General features: G+C 42.4%; 1 protein-coding gene across 1 annotated transcript; it reads right to left on the reverse strand.

The window, feature by feature from the left end:
• Nucleotides 1–13,209: 13,209 nt before the first annotated feature.
• On the reverse strand, nucleotides 13,210–13,922 carry COPT5 (copper transporter 5). The gene has a single exon (XM_087400943.1). It carries the CDS (start codon nucleotides 13,874–13,876, stop codon nucleotides 13,460–13,462), a length of 417 nt encoding a protein of 138 aa, XP_087257069.1. The 5' UTR covers nucleotides 13,877–13,922; the 3' UTR covers nucleotides 13,210–13,459.
• Between the last annotated feature and the right edge of the window lie 7,350 nt (nucleotides 13,923–21,272).

The raw sequence follows: 21,272 nt of genomic DNA on the forward strand, positions 1-21,272 counted from the left end.
GTCGTTTGCTTGCAGCTGGAAATTGCTGCCATGGAGCAAGGACCTACTCACATGCTTCATTGCTTTGCAAAAGTGACCTGGATGTCATGACTTGCAAGATCAAACCCCCAAAGGCTTCACTTCCTTTTTAAAATCCACCTCAACAAGAGGAGACATAGAAAGAGGGTTCCATGTCCTTTCTGCTCCTCCAAAACATTGGAACATGTCCCCAAAAGAAAGCTAAAAACAATTTTGTAAGTTGTCCTTAAAAGAAAGCTAAGACCATCTACAGAAGATGAAACTCAAAACTGGCACTAATCCCTAACATGACCTCAAAATAGGTTGGAGAATAGCGTGACACACGATTCCACAAAAAATGTAAGGTAAAGAAGGGAGGGAATGGGGTACAACTCTTTGATGCAAAAAACTGCCATCCCAAAATCTGAATACATTCACTCATTGTGGAGTGGAAAGGAACATATGCTCACACTCATTGCAATAATCATATGACACCTCAAAGGGATTGGTTCTCAGAACTAGATCCACACGGAAAATGCCAAACAAAATGTCATTATGAGTGAAAACATATTCCATTCATGGCAGTATAGATCTAATCGAACATATTGGTGATGCCTTTTATGTTCCAATAACAGCACCAAATCTTCTCTCAATTGGCCAGATGACAGAGAATGATGTGGAGTTTGTCCTAAGCATGGTTGTACCGTCAGGAGACTTGATAATCCCAGCTCCATCATGGTACTAAGATTAGCCATATGTTCAAAGTTTCTTCAACAATCCTCATTCAAAGAGCACAGAAGAGGTTTAGACACCTCAACTTTGGAAGCTTGGTTTCTGAAAGAAGATCAAATATAATTCAATGCATTCCACAGGTCTATTTTCACAATGATATCAGTGAACCATGCTTTACAATTAATGGTCTAGGAGTTTCGACAATCTATGGATCATTTGCTCAAATATTTCTATCTTTGAATTGATATTTATGCTACAGAGCTTCATCGATGATTTTTCTAAAAAGACTTCGATCTATTTTTTGAAGTAGAGATTAGATGCATTGAAAGCATTCAAAGAATTCAAAGCACTTCTTTAAAGAAGACTGACAAATAAATCAGATGAAATCAATATCTTTGAAAAGATCAATTCACATGCAAATTACTCCATTCAAGAAAAGGAAAAAATTAAAATCATTACAGAATCTCTTTGATGCATAGTGGATATATGTAACTGCAGTCCAACTGCAATCTTTCAAAGCATCACTCCAAAAGAAACATATATAGGTGATAAGCATTCAATTCATCAATTTGAGAGGATTTGGATCCCTTACGTGTGCTCATGTTCCAAATGAACTTAGGAACAAACTGGATACAACCAATACTTGACGAGACTGCACCGGGAGTAGATAAACAACTATGGCTTATACAACCCAAACTGACGAAACAGCTTTGTCTTTATTTCCACGACGGAAATTAACTCTCCAAAGGCTCTCCCTCACTCTCTCTCTCTGAACATACACTAGGGCCCAGGACAATTTGTCGGGCTGGACCCCCCCGAAGGTCTTTATTCATTTCAGAAAATCAATTACAGAAGTTCAGCTTCAAGCTGTCTCGTAAGTCTCTCTCTGTAAAACATGAAAAGAATTCTTCTTTTACAAGAGCTTCAAGCCCCATTCAAATTGGCAACATGCCACTTGTCTAAAATCTAGACTAAAATCTATTACAAGCCTCTAAGGGCCATTCTGGAGTCTTCAAAGCTCTCGGTCACACGAACCGCTTCCTAGGTGCTTGTCAGGCTCCCATTTCGCTTAGGAAAAATAATCCTTCCTAGTACCTGCAACAATTAATTAAAGCGCACCACCGTGGTACCCATTAATTGTTAGCGCTTTGCATGCAAATAACACACTGTGGACTAATCCTAGTCACGGTGGGCGTCCCCACTGAACACATGTGCACATCTAAACAAATATATATATATATATATATATTTTTTTTTTCTCTGGTTGACCGGAGTCAACACTCTTGATTATAATTAAAGAGCTTCGACCCAAGGTCAAGGCGCCTTAATTATAGCCAAGTCTCTCCAACCGGAGTTGGCACATCTTGGTTAACCGGGGTTAACCCTTTTGGCGCATGCCAAGTCTTGTTGACCGAAGTCAACACTCTCTGACCGCAGTCAGGTTTACTTGACTGGAGTCAAGTATCTTTGACCGTAGTCAATCCTTTGACCATTAAAAATAACTCTTTGACCATAATTGACATATATAAAACCCTTTAATTATGATCAAATAAATGGTCAACTGTACTTTGACTTAGGATATTTACATTGTGGTGACATCCCCTCGGCTTCTATTCAGTTGACCTCAACTGAAAAGCTTCCTTGTAAACATCCAAAAGCTGTGGATGATCGGATAACATGTCTTCGTCCATCCACTTGGCATCTAATGCCGTATAATTCCTGAATTTTACAAGATACCTGTAAAATTCCTTACCCTGAGGGCCTTTACGTACAGTATGGTACACAATTTGCTCTGGCTGAAGGACTTCCTCCAGCTCATCCACTTCTGGTGGATCTTCTGATACTGGTTCTGTAGGCTCTGGTCCCTGAAATTTCTTTAGAAGACTCACATGGAATGCATTGTGAATCCTCCAATGCTCTGGCAATGCTAATCTGTATGCAACTTCATTTATTCTCTCTGTAACCCTGAAAGGGCCATAATATCTGGGAGATAACTTTGCATACACTTTCTGTTTGCCTTTAAACTTGCGGAGCCTAGCTTTTTCAAACCTTAAAAGTATCCAGTCCCCTTCCTTGAGATCTAGCTGTCTCCTATGTTTATCTGCAGCCCTTTTATGTTTCTCTTGAGACCTTTCAATTGCTGTCCGGACTTGGCTGTAAGCTGTCTGGAGGTCTCTTACAAACTGATCAGCTGCAAATATTTCATCTTTAGTCCTCAATATAGGTGGCAAAATCACCTTCCCATATATGACTTCAAAAAAGGCTTTCCCTGTAGAGCTATGTACTGTATTATTGTAAGCAAACTCTACTAAGGGTAGGTACTTTTCCCAGTCTGAACTCTGGTCACCCACGTAGCATTTCAGCATATCCAAAATGGTAGAATTTGCTACTTCACTTTGACCATCTGTCTGGGGATGGAAAGAAGAAGAAAAATTCAGATTCGTCCCCATGTTATCAAATAAAGCTCTCCAGAATAGACTGGTCATTCTGGGATCTCGATCACTAACAATGGACTTAGGCATACCATGATGTTTAAAGATCTGTGCCATGAACAGCTTAGCCATATGATCTGCCTTTATGGTTTTGCGAACCGGAATGAAATGAGCTTGCTTGCTGAATCTATCAATGATAGTCCAAATCCCATCATTCCCTGACTTTGATCTCGGCAAATCAAAAATAAAGTCCATTGTAATATTTTCCCATGGTGCCTGAGGCACGGGAAGAGGCATAAGTAGGCCAGGTGCCTTCTGTCTATCATACTTCATTTTCTGACACGTAAGGCATTCAGTAACAAACTGATGTATATCTTTCCGCATTCCTGGCCAAAAGAAATACCTCTCTAGTGCTAGAGTTGTTGCTGTAATCCCTCTGTGTCCAGCATAGGGAGGTGCATGGCATTCTTCCAAAATCTTTTTCCTCATCTCCTGGGTGATGCATAGGCAATCATCTTTCATTAAATACCCATCTTTCAGGGAATAGTGACTGGTAGATTGCCCTTCTTGCATTTGCTGTAAAATTTCACCAAAATCAGAATCATGAGCATATTGTTCCCTCATACCTTCCAGGTCCTGATGATAAGCAATAGTCACATTATTGACCTGGGGTCTTCGGGACAAGGCATCTGCCACTCTGTTCCGAATTCCTGGGGTATGGACAATCTGAAAATGATACATTGACAGCATGTTTGCCCATTTCATATGCTTCTCTGAAAGCTTGGTCTGAGTCAAAAAGTATTTCAGACTTTGGTGATCTGTTTTGACAGTAAAATCTGCACCCAAAAGATAATGTTTCCATGTATGGATGGCATGAATTACAGCCAATAACTCTTTCTCATAGATTCCTAAATATCTTTCCGCATCCCGAAGTCGTCTGCTTTCATAGGCTACTACATGACCATTCTGATGCAATGCAGCCCCAACACATTCTCCACAAGCATCGCAATCCACATCAAAAGACTGATACAGATCCGGAACTACCAGAATAGGCTCTGTAGTCAACTTTTCCTTGAGTGTATTGAATGCTTTCTTCTGTGATAATCCCCATGTGAAAGCTGCATTTTTCTTAGTGAGGTCATGTAATGGAGCTGCGATATCAGCAAAGTGTCTGATAAATCTTCTGTAGTAAGAACACAAGCCTAAAAAGCTTCGAACTTCATGCACAGTTTTCAGCTCTGGCCATTCCTGAATGGCACGAATCTTCGCTGGATCCATTTGTATCCCATTCTTGGATATTATATGCCCCAGATAGTGGATTTCTTCCAGGAAGAATTCACTTTTCTTGCTGTTGGCATAGAGCTGATGATTTCTCAGCTCTTGAAACACTATAGCAAGATGTTCTCTGTGGTCTTCCTCTGTCTTAGAGAAAACTAAGATATCATCAAAGAAAGTACCAGTAAAATGCCTGTACTTCCGGAAGATGCGATCCATCATTCTATTGAATGTGGCTGGAGCATTTGTCAACCCAAAAGGCATCACTAAGTATTCATACAACCCGAATGTTGTGCGGAATGCTGTCTTATGCACATCTTGAGGCTGTATCCTCACTTGGTGGTAGCCACTCTTTAAATCTATTCTGCTGAAAACTGAAGCTCCATTTAACTGATCCAAAACATCATCAATACGCGGAATAGGGAATCTATTCTTGATGGTCATTTTGTTCAGTGCGCGATAATCGACGCACATACGGAATGAACCATCTTTCTTCTGTACTAACAGTACAGGGGAACAAAAAGGAGACGAGCTGGGCTGAATCAACCCTTTGGACAGCAAGTCCTGTACCTGAGCCATAATCTCCTCTCTCTGAGTCGCACTGACTCTATAAGGGGGTCTGTTTGGTGGCTCACTACCAGGCATTAACTCTATCTGATGATCTTCTGGTCTCTCTGGGGGTAACTCCCCTGGCAAAACATCAGAAAAGCAATCTTTAAAGTTTACCAGAAACTGAAACCTATCTTTGTCTGCATCATTCATTTCAGCATGCATATCATTCTCTTTTTCTTTTACGAAAACCATGTACGCAGAAATTGCAGACTTTATTGCTTTACCGCATGAAACATCAAATACAATGGGGATAGTATCCCCTTTATTCCTGTCAATTACACGCTGATTTTTCCCCCTATGTACAAATTCCAGCACTCTTTCAGGAAGAGTCAACTTCACTGCCTTGCGGTGAAACCAAGGCATCCCCAAAACTACATCATAATGTTTCAGTGGAGAAATGAAGAAGTCTTCCTGATCCACATAACTCTGAATATGAAGACGGAGCTTCCCTATCAAGGGAGTAACTGGCACAGGATTCCCACAAAACATTTGATCGGCATCCAAAGCCCTGCCTAACTCTTCCGTCTTTATTCCCAGCCTCAGGGCTAGATCCTCTGATATGAAATTATCAGTAGCCCCTGGATCAAATAAAATTAGCGCTTGCTGGTCTCTAACTTTGCCCCATGATAGCAGCAATTCTCGTTCTTCTAGGTTCAAAGCATGACCCAGTATATCAGGAATTCCCCCCGCCATTGGCTTTTGCGGTCCTCGTGGCTTCTCTACCTCTTTTCCCTTCGATGTTGAAGGCTTTTCTGGGCACTGGGCAGCCACATGCCCCTCTTTACCGCACCTGAAGCATTTCCCATCTCTACGGAATTCCGCTATCTGTTCAGGGGTAAAAATAGATTTGCCCTTATAGGTCTTTGAGAACTGAGTACCCCTCGGCTTCTGAGGCTGAAACCCTTTCTTTTCAGCCTTAGGGGACTCTTTCTTTTCTGATTTTTGAAAATCAGTTTTCTTTTTATCAGCACGTCCTGCACGCAAGGATGGCACTGTAGATGGATCTTGTAGCGGCACAAGACTCGCTACTGAGGCTGAATGCATAAGATCTTGAATATTCTTTGCCCCCAAAGCATTCACTACTGCCTGAATTCTTGGAGTGAGACCTGCTCTGTACTTCCTCATCTGGGTACCTTTGGAGATCTTTTTGAACGGTGCAACCTGCAAATAAGCATCCCAAAACTTTTGGTTGTACCCATCCACTGTATCTCCTGCATCCATGTGCAAGCTGTCCCAGTCTTGAAGAACATGGTCTCTAAACTGTTTAGGCATGAACTGCTGGTAGAAGGCTTTCTTGAAGCCCTTCCACTTTCTTGGGGCTGACCCATCTGTGGTCAGTGCACTCCACCATGCACTAGCCGTTGCTGTTAAGTGTAGGCTGACCATTCTTAACTTGGAGGATTCTGAAAATTTCTCAGTACCGAATGCAGCATCAAACTGTCTGATAAACTGCAATGCTTTGTCTGTATGACCATACTGTCCATTGTAGGTCATAAACTTAACAGATTTTCCTCCCTCTTTAAATTCCCTGGTCGCTTTGGAAGATTTTCTCTTCCCAGACTTCTCGTGTTTCCTTCTTTTCCTGGATGGTTTATCTGATAAGGAAGAAGAAGACATAGAAGTCGAACTCGAGGTAGACGGTGATGGACTAGGAGATCGGTGATGACGCCTCGATCTCTTTTTACTATGGGACCGTCTCCTATGAGATCTATGAGATCTCTCTCTCTCAGACTGTACACGAGAGTGTGCCTCTGGCATTGGCACGTCATATACTGGATTAGGCATAGCCTCTGCTGGAAACAAATGCTGAACCCTGGGATCCCTTTTTAGATTTTCCAGCTCTTGTATACGAGTGCGTACCATTTGTTCAAATTCTTGTTGAGTTTGCGGCACATTCCTCTGTCTTGGATGCACATCCCTATCTTGAGAATCCCACTGGATAGGTGATTGATCCATATTCTGAGATCTGCAGATTTTTCTCACACTGTGCAAGTAACTAATGCACACTACCTTTGCTTTTCCAACAGAAAAGGTACCTCAACAAGAGGTGTTTTGCATTCACAATCTATGCGAGTACTGGCTGTCAGTTCAAGGCATGTACCCACACAGTTGCCAAAGCATCATCAACTATATTGCCCTTTCCTGGCTGCTGCAGATGGCTTCAAAAGGCATCTGTTTTTCCCTCTTTTTACTGCTCAAAGGCATGCATACTCCTTTTTCTGCAAATTTCTGTTTTCTCTGCTTTCTCTGGTTTTCTGCTACTTTTCTGACAGTAAAAGTCTGACAGGCAGGGAAAAAAATTTGATAGCCAAAACTGTCTCTGCAACTGTCTTTTTTTTTTTTAAATAAAGAACAGTAACCAGATGGAGTAACTGCTAGTTAGTCTAACCAGACTAACTGGTTCTGGTCTGGTTAGTCTGTGACTGGATAGTTACTGTCTGGTCAAACTGACCAGACTGGTTCTGCTCTGGTCTGGTTTGGTTGGGCCAACTAACTGGACATCTGATCAAAGTCCAGCTAACCAGACTTACACTAACCACAGTTTTACCACCTGTCTGCCACGTGTCAGTGCTATGTCAGCATCTGAGCTGACTGCCACCTGTACTGCCACGTCAGGAATCCACACGTGTCTGCCACGTCACCTGCCACGTGTCAGAATACACACGTGTGCCACATCAGCACCTTGCAAGACCTCTGCCACGTGTCCTGCGCCACGTGTCCCGCGCCACGTCAACTCTGGCAAGCCTGCCCAAACCTTTGCAAAAATCTCCGTCAAGAGGATCGTATATCATCGCATCAGCGTCGCCAGCTCCGTTGACCATGATAAATCCATTTCTTCGTCTTTTTCACGCACGCATCACGGGCGCAAAGAACCTGACGAATGCTTTTCCATCATGAATCTTCCGCCAAGCGTAGCTTATCAAAAGGCAACGGTCTCTGTCGTATCTCCATCAAGCAACGGACTTGCGCCATGAGCGCCCGCGTGAGAGCACCTGTTATCCCTGCTAGCCCTCCGCCCAGGGTATCAAGGAATTATCTACTCGGGACATCTCCGTCGATTCCTTTGCCATAACGTGCGCTTGCGTAGACTTCTATATGGCGCCAAATAATTCCACCGGTGCTCACGCAATAATCAAACAGTTACGTCGCTCGTGATACCAATACAATCTTCCCTTGAAAAATCTCGCAGCAAATTACTGCAGAAACTATGTAATTCTTTGATCGAGGTCGCCATAGGAGGCAATCCTAACCTTCGCTCTGATACCAATACAACCAATACTTGACGAGACTGCACCGGGAGTAGATAAACAACTATGGCTTATACAACCCAAACTGACGAAACAGCTTTGTCTTTATTTCCACGACGGAAATTAACTCTCCAAAGGCTCTCCCTCACTCTCTCTCTCTGAACATACACTAGGGCCCAGGACAATTTGTCGGGCTGGACCCCCCCGAAGGTCTTTATTCATTTCAGAAAATCAATTACAGAAGTTCAGCTTCAAGCTGTCTCGTAAGTCTCTCTCTGTAAAACATGAAAAGAATTCTTCTTTTACAAGAGCTTCAAGCCCCATTCAAATTGGCAACATGCCACTTGTCTAAAATCTAGACTAAAATCTATTACAAGCCTCTAAGGGCCATTCTGGAGTCTTCAAAGCTCTCGGTCACACGAACCGCTTCCTAGGTGCTTGTCAGGCTCCCATTTCGCTTAGGAAAAATAATCCTTCCTAGTACCTGCAACAATTAATTAAAGCGCACCACCATGGTACCCATTAATTGTTAGCGCTTTGCATGCAAATAACACACTGTGGACTAATCCTAGTCACGGTGGGCGTCCCCACTGAACACATGTGCACATCTAAACAAATATATATATATATATATATATATATATATATTTTTCTCTGGTTGACCGGAGTCAACACTCTTGATTATAATTAAAGAGCTTCGACCCAAGGTCAAGGCGCCTTAATTATAGCCAAGTCTCTCCAACCGGAGTTGGCACATCTTGGTTAACCGGGGTTAACCCTCTTGGCGCATGCCAAGTCTTGTTGACCGAAGTCAACACTCTCTGACCGCAGTCAGGTTTACTTGACTGGAGTCAAGTATCTTTGACCGTAGTCAATCCTTTGACCATTAAAAATAACTCTTTGACCATAATTGACATATATAAAACCCTTTAATTATGATCAAATAAATGGTCAACTGTACTTTGACTTAGGATATTTACATTGTGGTGACACTGGATGCCAAGTCTATATCAAGTGTGTTTATAGGTTATAGTGATAGGTTATCGTAAAGAATCTAAGGTGTACTGCCTTTATGATCTAGTCAAAAGAATACTCATTGTCTCTAGAGACATCATTATTGACGAAACATTGTCATATTTGGATCAACCAACAACAATTTTGGCGCCAAGACCATTTTCTACTCCAGTTATACAGAGACTTTCATTGTCATCACCACGCTCTCATAAAGGAGATTTCAGTGGGGATGCCTTAGCCTTGCCCTGGCAGTTGGGAGCTAGTGTGTGTACTTGGGAATTGGAAGCAGGTTAAGACCAAGCATTGGCTCAGACAGTGGAGTTGCCATAAATACAGTACAAGGGCGAGCCGTCGTTGTAAAGCATTTTCCATTTTCAGAAGAATTAAATAAATACCGAAAGGGGCACCAAGGCTTTTGGGGCCAGTGGGTGTCTCATGTGACATTTCATTGAGTAGGGGCATTCTAGCCTCCATCTAGTTATTCTCAGTTTATTTCTAAGTGTTTTTCATTGGCAATGAGTTAATGGAAGTGATTGGGAATGATGCAATGTGCTTTATCACACCATAATGACTCTGGAATATCAAAAAAATTCCCTTCCTATAGCATGCCCTATGTCCTACGAATATTCAAACATCTTGACAAGCCTCATGAAGGTGGATCTCTCTCTCTCTCTCTCTCTCTCTCTCTCTCTCTCCACACACACACATCCACAACCTGTGGACAGTGGCATGGTGCCTACAGGCTACAGCGCCAGCAAATACCATGCCAGGCAGCCTCAAAAGACAAAGGTGGTCACAAACAGTCAATGCATTGACTTTTTGGTCAACATTCACTCTTTAACCAACCTGGTCAACTGTCAACGTTGACCAGCCAACCAGGGTCACCGTTAGCATTGACCATCTGACCAAGGTCGGCCAGTCTGCCCTAAAAGACTATATAAGGGCAGCCCCTTGACTCTCACACTCACACCACTATTTCATTTGTGTTTTGAGTGCACTATTTTTCCAGTTTGCGTAGTAGTGGGCAGGAGAGAGAGTGAGTTAGGCTTTCTCCCTACTACATTAGTATCAGAGCTTCAGGTTCTCCCTGAGATAGAGAGGTTCAATTCAGGGACGGACACTTTTTTATGGTACAAACAAGATCCGGAAAGGACACCATGAGTACTAGACTCCCGTGGGGAGAAAGGAGCAGCTTCCCAAGCATTGCCACCACAGAATCCCACCTGGTCACAGAGCCCCCAAGGACAGTTCTGCCATGGTAGCCATGATGCAGACCATGATGCAACAACAACAGTCAAAGAGTCTCTTTACTCGCATGTGCAAGCCGCCAAAGAGCACGAGAGAGCAGCTCGGGAAGAAAAAGATGATCAATTTTATTCGGTATGATGGTAAGACCGAACCTTTAGTGTTGATTTCTTCGCTCAACCAATTTGAGAAGCTATTTCTCAATTGTGCCTACGAGAGGTGTATTCTCGCATCAATGCACCTCACAGGCGAAAGCGGTCACCTAATGGCACGAGTGGCAAAAGGACCACTATGGTGTAGACGAGGAGACAAGTCATAATGGGTCAATGGACTTCGCAAAAGATATCAGAACACTGCCACCTCAATACCTGGACAGACTATAGAGTCAGTCAGGTCTTCAAGATGCACTAGGGGGCCACCAACCATTAAGCTAATAATAGGCCAGTTGATCTAACGGCTAAGAATGTGCCACATGGCTTCGTAGGATTTTTGAGTTTCGTAAAACTCTCTAGTGCTAGCCAAGTAAAAATGCTTTAACTTTCTAGTCAAGCCATCAATAGATTAATTTTTTTGCCAATGTTGGCTTTTTGACCAGCCTGGTCAAGAAATGGCATTGCCCAGCCGAATAGGGTCAGCGGTCATCGTTGACCATCCGACCAAGGCAGCATAGTCTGCCCTAAAATCCTATATAAGGACAGCCCCTTAGCCACTCCATTCATCCACTTCTGGGGCTGTTTGAGGCAGCTAGCAACATCAGGGATCAGCAGCAGTTCAGGCCTGGATCAGGGCGCAGCAGATATGCCCCATTCTTGGCATCTACAGGTTCCAGTTCAGCTCTGGACAGCAGAAGAAAGATGTATATCACAAGTGTCCTAAGCTTCATTAAACTAAACAGGAATCATATTAAGAAGATAAATATTTCATGTGTGTCCCAATTGACGATATTGAGAACACCAACAACCATAAGCCTTGAATAGATCCACTCACATTAATAAAATACACCTTTTTCAAGGGTCTGCATCATAGCAACCCCTTTCTTCCATCAGCTCGTAGTTCCTACAGTGACTGTTTCGTCCCCTCCATACAATACTTTTCTAGTCTTTAATTCCCTTCATAAATACTTTCAGGTGTATTCTACCCTATGGGACAGACAAATATTCAGTTGTTCATTTTCCTCTTCGGAGGTCCATACTCAGACTCACACTCACTCCACAGTTCCACTTGTGTTTTGAGTGCATTCTCTCATTCAAGTAGTAGTAGTAGTAGTAGTAGTAGTAATAGAGAGAGAGAGAGAGAGAGAGAGAGAGAGAGTTAGCCAACTCTCTCTCTCTCTCTCTCTCTCTCTCAATAAACATTTTGTATCTTGATGAATATAGGGGTACTGAATCAAAGCAGCCAATACATCAATGCAGGTAAACAAATATCTAGGACTCCCAATCAACAGCACTCTCTGAAAAAAGACCAGCAAAACCAATGCACTCTATTAATTTTTAATAGAATTTAAGAAGCATTGGACACGTGGCCTACAGAAAAAAATTCACCAGGTTGTGAAATCTTTAGAGCTTGTGAGAACGTACAGCCATGCCAAAATGACAGGCTGTTGGCCAAGATCGCTGAGATGTGGATACAAAGTGCACAACGCACTCTTTTTTGCTGCTAGATGCAATGTACACAGATAATGCAATCGTATTTTGCAAGATATGATAGCAGCTTCCAAAAACACATGAATGCACTGCGCAAATTCTGCCAGCATTCTATCATGTACGTGCAGATTGCAAGAAAAACAAGGTCGTCAATGGGAAAAGACCCAAACGATCAAGAGAGATTTTGGAAATTTGAGGGATACAGAAGAATCAAACCTCCGGAGTTGGGGAGAAGACAAGCTTTTTTTCCGTGCATAAATTCTATATGACCCCTGAATATATGTAGATGTCTCTAGTTTGTCCTATCTGTATCATGCATGGTTTGGACCACAGAAAGCATCCATGATGCCAGAAATGCATGGCCCATCTGCCAGAATGACGCAAATTGAAACTCTTACAAATCATGGACCGAAGAAAAACATTGCGATACGTATTAATCATTGTACAATAACGATTAAACCCCGTGTAGGACAAGGACAGGCGACAGTTCTTGCTACCAGCATACCAAGCAACGCCTTGCAAAGGTTTTATTGCACCTATACACGATTACATCATATGATCAAAATGAATTCTTATATGACTGTAGATTTGGGTGCTAGTGTCGAGAGAGAGGAGATGGTGCACAAGAGATTGAAAATCTCCTATCCCATACTCATGCTACAATTGGTCGCTATCCCATACAAAGGAGGAAAATTGCTTTCTATGAAAGAGAGATTTATGGGAGACAGGAGTGGCTCAACAAGAACACAAAAGTGGCTCAGCAAGAACATAAGAGACCTAGGGAAATCGGGAGATGAGAAGAGAGTAAAATAAGCCAATCAGGACATCAGCGAGAAATACAATTACACTGGCGCAACCAGCAAAAATAACAGTAGCAGCAAGCTCTTCATACAATATCGTTTTGTGTCCACAACATCAAATCGTCTCTCTCTCTCTCTCTCTCTCTCTCTCTCTCTCACACACACACACACACACATGATGAATCATGACTGACTTAGAGTTTGTGGGCAGAGAAAAAACAACTTTTATGCATCGCCAGAAATTGTTGCTGAACTTTTTACAATTGAAGAACTTTTTACAATTGAAAACTTTTTACAATTGAAGACAGGAAATTCTGAAGCTTATTGGCACTTCAGCCGCAGTGACAAGCTGGGCATGTAACGCAAAAGAGGACACTTGTGGGCGTACAAATTTGTTAAGCCCTTATAAAAGGAAACCCATTCACAATAGGCGTAAGTCTGTAAAAGAAAGTAACATAAAATTATGAGCATGCGCACGGCTCTGCATCGGCAGGCGTTGTTGCCACGGTCTGACTCCGGAAGAAATGGTAGCCGACCGTGAATCCCAGGACCACAGCAATGAAAACACCGGCGTTGTAAGACATCACCGCAAGCATCAACAAGTAGGCGACAGCAACGTTGATGCCAAAAAGCGCCGATTCCAACAACTTGTGGCCGCCGCGAGGAGACACTCTACCCAGGAGGGGCAAGGAGGCGTCCGATTTGTGGGAAGAAGAAGAAGAAGCCCAAGTGGTGCGGACGCTGGTGAGGTACTCATAGAAGACGGAGAGGAGGAAGAGGGCGAGGAGGGAGAGAGAGTATTCACCCCAGGTAGTGGTTTTCCATCCATCGAAGAGGATGGTGGCCTGTTTGCCCCAGTAGAAGGTCATGTGCATCATGGTGACAGAAAACAGAATGGATCCAAAGCAAAGGAGAACTCTGAGGAATTGGCTACTTTGCTTTGTTGCACACGACGACTCTCAAAAGCCAAAATGGCATTGCTTGTTTTATAAGTCAGAGAGTTCCCTTTTCCTCGTTATTACCCCATTGGATTTGACATTATCCAATGTAGCGTGTTTACACACTGCCCAACTCTAAATGTAACGCTACATTGGATTTGACATTATCCACGGTGTTTACACAATGCCCAACTCTAAATGGCATTGCTTCTTTTATCAGTCCTAGCTTAGCCATTACTTTAGTGATAAACCTTGACCAGAGGCACATGCATAATCCAGAGCCACTTACACATTCAGAATGTTCTCAAAGATATCCCGTGATTTCACAAACCCACATTGCTCCTTATCCACCACCACCTGAGAGCAAACATACTTTATTCTCAACGCCAATGCCTTAGCCATAACCTTATACGAAGTGTTTAACATGGTGATGGGCCTCCAATCGCCCACCTGGACTCTACTCTGCCTCTTAGGGAATAACTTAACCAAACCACCATTCACATCCGATGATAGAATACCATTATCTATTGCAGCATTTAACATCTCTACCAGATCATCCTTAATCAAATCCCAAAAGGATAAAAAGAATTCAAAAGATAAACCATCCGGACCTGGGGAGCCTCTGCCATTCTCTGTCTCAATGGTGGTGTGGTAGGTACCTTTGACCTGAAACGTTCTGTTAGGCACGGCTGTCCCATTGCCCCTCTCTTATTTGCAATTAGCACAGTCCCTCTTATTAACTTGATTAAAAAAGCAGTCCAACAAGGGGATTTGCAAGGTGTGAAATTGCCCTTGGGTAATCAACTGTCTTCTCAGCTGTTTGCTGATGACATCACGATCTTCGCTCAGGAGAATGAGAAGGGGCTGGTGACCCTCAGGAGGATCATGGATGTGTTTTGTAATGCCTCGGGATCTATATGTAGCTGGCAAAAATCTTATGCTCTACGTACTTGCCTAGATCCACTCCTCGAGTGGGCTAAGCTGCTACCGATCTCATGGGTCCCTTGTGGCCAGGTAGTTAGGTATTTGGGAGCTCCTATTGGGCTGGGTGTTTCGGTCAAGCAGATATTTCTCTGGTTTAAGGACAAGATGCTGTAGAAATTAAGGCTTTGGCATGGGCTTTCCTTGGGTTGGAATGCATGGGTAATTGTGATTAATCATGTACTCGCTGCAGCCTCCACATATGTTGCCACTGTTTAAGTTCAAGAAGTCTCATTGGGCAGAGATTGATAGGATGCTGCGTGCCTTTCTCTGGGCGGAGGAAGGAGGGAGGCATAGAATGCATTATATTCCTTGGGCCCTGCTGAAGCTACCAAAGTTGCAGGGGGGGTTGGGTCTTATTGATATTGCAACCAAGGATATGTCCTTGCTTGGGAAATGGTTGCCTAAGTTGTTCTGCCACTCCATCCCCTAGATGGAGATGTCCAGGTGGTTTATTGACCACAGTAAGGGTAAGGCAGTTGGAGTGTGGGCAGGACTTTCATGGTATGAGAGGTTATTCTCGTATTTTCCCATTAAAGTCTCTGGCTCTGATTTGGTTTTTGGCCTGGTGGAGTCTTGGAAAAACTTCATTGAGTTGTTAGAATGGAAAGGTCAAGGAGGATTACAGGGGGATGCAAGTCTTAGCAAAGGTATTTGGTGGGGCAAGGCGGTAGATGCAGCGGGTACTCCGTTTGCTCGACTGAATTTGTCTTGTGCTCAGAATCTCTTCAAGAAAGGTGTAAGATCTTGGGCTCAATTGTAGGATAATTGTAGGATAATTTGTCTTGTGCTCAGAATCTCTTCAAGAAAGGTGTAAGATCTTGGATGCCTTTGGAGATGATTCGTTGGGCAATTCAGGTTGAGCTAGCGTAAAGCGGATCTCCTCCATTCGATGCTAGATAGGGTGCCTCAGTCATGGCCTACAAACTATGTGGAATTTGTTGGATTGAGACAGAAACAATGGGTGTTGGCTAGGACCTATTTAAATAAACTGTCAGCAACAAGAGCTTTTTACAGAGGCCTCATGGGTTATAGTAGAGATGCTCTCGATATGAAACAAAGTGTGGGGCTTGCGTAGATCCCCTGGATGGTGGATGAAAGCCTTCAAAAGTATATGGAAGAACTGTAAAGTGAGACAAAGCAGTTTTCTCTTGTGGAAGATGATACATAACTTGTTGCCATTGCGAGCTAACCTCATGAAAAGAGTTGTGGTTAATCCACTGTGCCCCTTATGTGGGAAAGCAGTGGAACATGTCCATCTGTTTTGGTGTTGTTCAGCCACGAGGTCCTTATGATGTAAGGTAGAGGCGACAATAAGAAATGCACAACTGATGTCGAATCTCAGGTTCGGTGGTAATTGGAAGCTGATGTCCTCAGGGCTTCCGTCTACCCTTGTGCCATGCTGACAGTATATCAAAGCTACAATGGCTAAGGCAGTTTGGCCTATTTGGAACAAGATTTGTTTTGGTGAGTTACCATCTCAAGGATTTATAGATTTTGCGTTGCTGGTTTGTTGTAAGAATTCACTCTGCTAGACTTTTCGAGTATCGTGTGTGCAAAAGCGTTTCACTCGTTGCTCAGTCTTTGAAGGATATAGCGGGCTTCCTGCTGGTGTAAACAACATCCCTTATAGACCTAGGGTGTTATTTCTAGGTGCTAAACTTAGCGTGGGCCATGAGTGTTGACCTTGTGGAGTGGCCATTTTTTGTAAGGGGTTTCTGTTTGGGAGTGCCCCCTCCTACCTATGCAAAATAAGTCGGCTGTTTCTTTTCCACACAAAAAAAAAAGGAATTCCTTTTATTCTCCTCTGTACCGCATTTGATTCGACATTATCCATGTGTTTACACACTGCCCTACCCTCATCGCTGACTCACAAGATGGGCTTGGTATGGGTATGGCAGCTCTTGTTTGAATCGAGCACCAGCTGCCGTTTATGGAGTTTTAGGTGAGTTGAAGGCCCGAGAGTCAGAGGGTCCATCAGAGTCATGGTATCTTCTCCACTCCCTAAGTTAATTATGGTATAAGGATTCCACACTTGAGGTAGCACTGAATACATAAGGTGGGGCCAAAGAGTTCTCCCTAAGTTTCCTGGTGGGTGTTAGTGCCTCACACACAAAAATCCAGCACTCAAAACAAAACAATCCCCGTCCACAACTGGCCCCTGATCGAGATGTATTTATTGCATGTTGGGCACCCATAGTTAAACACCCTATAGAGACCACTCATCAACCCAATGCAACCCACTATAGAGTTGCATTTGGTTGATGACTTGTCTATGTCATTGCATGATCTTACCATGTTTTTGAGTGGTACGAACCCTGTGGTCAATAGAGTATTGTTGGAAGTCAGGGTTTGGGTTTAGAGGGATGTCTGTTGCATGCAGTTAGCCCTTAGGGTAGGCCAAATTTTGTAATGGTCTTTCTACAAAATTGACCATGCCCCTAATAGAAATTACACCTTTAACCCCAAAAGAAAATGCAATGCAACCAACCTTTTTTTTTTTTTGCAAAGAAATGTAACTGCATTTTTCATCCATGGATATTATTTGCATGGTTTTCTTTTCAAATGAGATTTGTCTTCTCCCTGAATTCATTAAGCAATATTCACATTTGCCCAAAAGACTCTTCAGAGAAGACTACGATGACTCTTTGGAGGCTGCTCGAAGTAGATGATGACTCTCAAATGCCTCAATCCTATTGCTCGTTCGATATGTCAAAGGTTCCTTCTACCTTGGTTTAGCTTTAACTACCATTATCCTTGAAGGTACCCATTTTAGGGCCATTTAATTTGGCATTATCCGATTGACATGGACTAATCACCGACCCAATGCAACCAATCCAGGATTTTTTTTTTTTCATCCATGATATTTGCATGTGCATTTGCATGATTTTCTTTTCTCATTCCAAAGAAAATCATGGAAATGCACATGCAAAGATCATTTCATCCATGATATTTGCATGATTTTCTTTTGAATGAGATTTGTCTTCTCATTTTTCTTCTCTCATATATTTGTCAAGAAGAAGAGCTTGAAGAAGGCCATAAATGTGGTAATCTACCTATAGAGGTTGGCATGTAGCCTTTTCGTAACCTTTTCCAAGTTTTCTTAACCCTACATGAGTGCCAAATTATTCACAATAATTTATGGCAGAATGTTTTACTAACAAACATACCTTTTCATAAAAAGTCATGTAATGGCTAGATAAGCCCACATACATATGCCTTTAAATTTCTTCTTATCAGCAATGGCATATCATCTTGCACATCACTCTTGTCACTACAATTAATGTAAATGGCTACATGTACTCACATAAGTATTCCTTGAAAATGCTTCCTCTGTCAGCATTGATATATCACATTGCCTGTGTCACTACACTCAATTTACAATAAAAGGTTTTCGTCAGAGTTTGAAATCCACTACCATGAACCACAATCAAATCACATCATATCTTAGTCTACATCAAAAGTGTCCTTAAAGCTAAGGACCAAGCGTCTTAAATATTAGTATCTATACACAGGCAGTTTTGGCAGTTAAATCCTTTCCTACACAACATACTACAATGCATGGGTTCTCACAAAGCTCGATCTTTCTATTAGATATCAATGCTCCACTCTCGTGTAACTACGCGGGAACCAGCTAACTCTACTTGTAAGCCCCCCATATGAGGACAAGGCATTTGAGTAGCTCGGTTATCCGATAGGTCTTGGTTTGGACACCAGATGGGGGCCATGTGTGGCCTGATGGTTGGACAGCTTCAGATAGAGTTGGCACACCGCCAACTAGGCTACATGCAAGTGCGGGAAGGCATCCCTTGACTAACCGCACTAAGGGTAGACGGAGCATTTCCTGGGGTAGCCCACTCTCGGGTTGCAGGGCCCGTTTGGAGCCTCAGATGATCCTGGATTATTGAGCACAGACGTATTATTTTCTATCTTACGTACGAGATCCTGTTAATCTATTGAGCACAGACGTATTATTTTCTTACACTTTTAAGGTTTCTACAAGGCACTCCATTTGGGATTGTCCAATTTTTCATGTGTTTTTTGTTTGGCCTAATCTTCCAACCTATGACTATTTTTTTACATTAATTTTTATTAGGAGGAAAGGGCCTTCTTATTTCTTCTGGGAGGAAGGGGCCTTCTTCTTCTTGGGTGTCCTTTTCTTTGCTCAAGGTTTTGGCCTCTTTGGTGCTTATGCTATGCACATCTTTGAGGATTCAAGGGCTACTACACTCACTCTACCTTGAGTAGCTCTAGGGTTTGCCTTGTCTATGAAATATTGCATTGACTTAGTGTCATCATAACTGAATCAACCCTTCCAACTACTTATGAGCCACACCCCTTTGGAATTTCCTTTATCTGTGGTTGTATTACTAAACTCCTTTTGATATTGAAACCTTGTCACCCAAATCTATGACTTAGCCCTCCATTGTGCCATTTTCAACTTGCCACATCAACTTCTCCTATGTTAGGGCATCAAACTTTTTCTACAAGTCTTATTGGGCATCCTTCTCCTCGATGTAATGTAGAAGGGCCATCCCATAATGCCCTTAGTGCATTTTTTTTTCATTTCAATTGAAGTGCAACAAATTCCTTCAATTCACCTCCTAAACCCCATGTACACTAATTTTTCCCCTTTCTTGGTCATCAATATCTGATTTTTGATGTTGTGGGTAGTACTTCACCCTCACACCCTTTGATGCCTTAATAGCCTTGGTGACCAAGGGCCTTGATAGGGTGGTGTAGAGCCTCCTCATTTCCACACATTTTCCTAATAAGGTGTGTGAGTAAATATTCTTGGTTAACCTTAAACATATGAGTCATATCATGTATCAAAATCCTTGTTGGAGGACTCAAATATTCAGTTGCAACATGTCCTCAGAGGTCTCCCCATTCACTATGAAGGATGAGCCTCATCAAACAAATGGATGGCTTGAATACTTTGCATGGGAGGTCATGAAAGCCTTTTGGGTTCACCCTTTAATGATTATGGCTAGTGCTTGGTATGTACACTCTCTATGCAAGGGCCTTGAAATGTTGCCCGTGTCTCTTTTGCTTTTTGTTGAGCTTTAATGATGTTGACTCTTGCTTCCGCTTTTGTGGTTCTGTTTATTTGTCAAGGCTAGAAAGTGATTAGGAATGGATACAAAAAAGGAAAAGGACATTACAGAAACCAAAAGAGGAGTAGTATAGGATGATACGAGTTGTGAAGGAAATTAGAGACAAAGTGTAGGTTAAAAGAAGAAGTAGAGGGCAAAAGAAATGGATATATCTGGAAATAAAGGTTTGTCTTAAAGAATGAGCGAGAAATATAAAGTACTGATAAGAGGAATGGGAGAAGATTGAAAGTTTGTAAAAGGCTGAATAGGTAAGTGATAATGAGCCATTGACTGAAGTCTTGGTAGAGATCCACAACTATAGAGAAGAAATGCACCTTATAAGTGTGAAAAATCAGACTTGAGTTGCTTATATTCTTGGCTTAATTGGGAGTAAGGGGCCACTAGAACCTATGGCTAAGTTGGAATGGCTAATCAAGATAATCATACAAGAAGATGGAGGAGATTGGCACCATGTGAAGAATTGCCATAACCTAACCTGACTTTGACTGAAGCGCAATTTCGCTCGTGTGATAGAACTCGTAGATTTGAAACTTTCCCATACATTTTTTGGCCTGCCCTCGGGGTAGCCTTAGCAACCCTCGAGAGTTGGCAAAGCCAAAAATCAAAGTTTTCTTATTTTGTAGAAATTGTAACGAATTATACATGGTTTGTTTGCATGCCACATTTGTTATTGCCACGTTGCTGCTTCTCATTGGTTGTTATTTTTGGGTATTTATTGTGTGCATGCAATGACGGCATCTCAGAATCGAAGGCCAAATTAATCTTCAATTCTATTTGCAGGTCGGTGTCCTTAGTCGTCAGAAAACCTTTGCGATTCTGACATGCAATTATAGTTAGAGCTGGTGCTTAATCACTGGAGGCTCACTAGAGGGCAATAGCTACAACGAGACCGCCTTTTAGATCAATGCAGCAAGGTCTTTTTACGTGCATGCGAGATGTCCTTCTATGGATGTCTTACTAGTCACTGTGAATCAATAGCGCTTCAAAAATCCCACGTCTATCTAACGAATTTTACATACTGTAGCGAAGGCAATAAATAACAGATGGCGAGCGATGTGTGAACATTTTCTGCTCTGAATGGGCAAGTGAAGACATTTGAACATAATCAATACATAATTTAAGAATCACCTAGAGAAAATACGGTGGATTAGCTAGTTGATGGCATTCGTCAGAGGCTAACAACAGAATTCTTGTCTCTGCTTCTTCACGTAGACACTGAATTTAATTGGCGAATATTT

Source organism: Dipteris shenzhenensis, chromosome 29 (genome assembly GCF_047967505.1).
Source record: "Dipteris shenzhenensis isolate YYH24624 ecotype China chromosome 29, Dip_SZ_1.0, whole genome shotgun sequence".
Classification (NCBI taxonomy): Eukaryota; Viridiplantae; Streptophyta; class Polypodiopsida; order Gleicheniales; family Dipteridaceae; genus Dipteris; species Dipteris shenzhenensis.

Bases quoted from the DNA above. Each gene is read 5' to 3' on its own strand.
- COPT5 (XM_087400943.1), bottom strand. From the start codon at position 13,876: ATGATGCACATGACCTTCTACTGGGGCAAACAGGCCACCATCCTCTTC.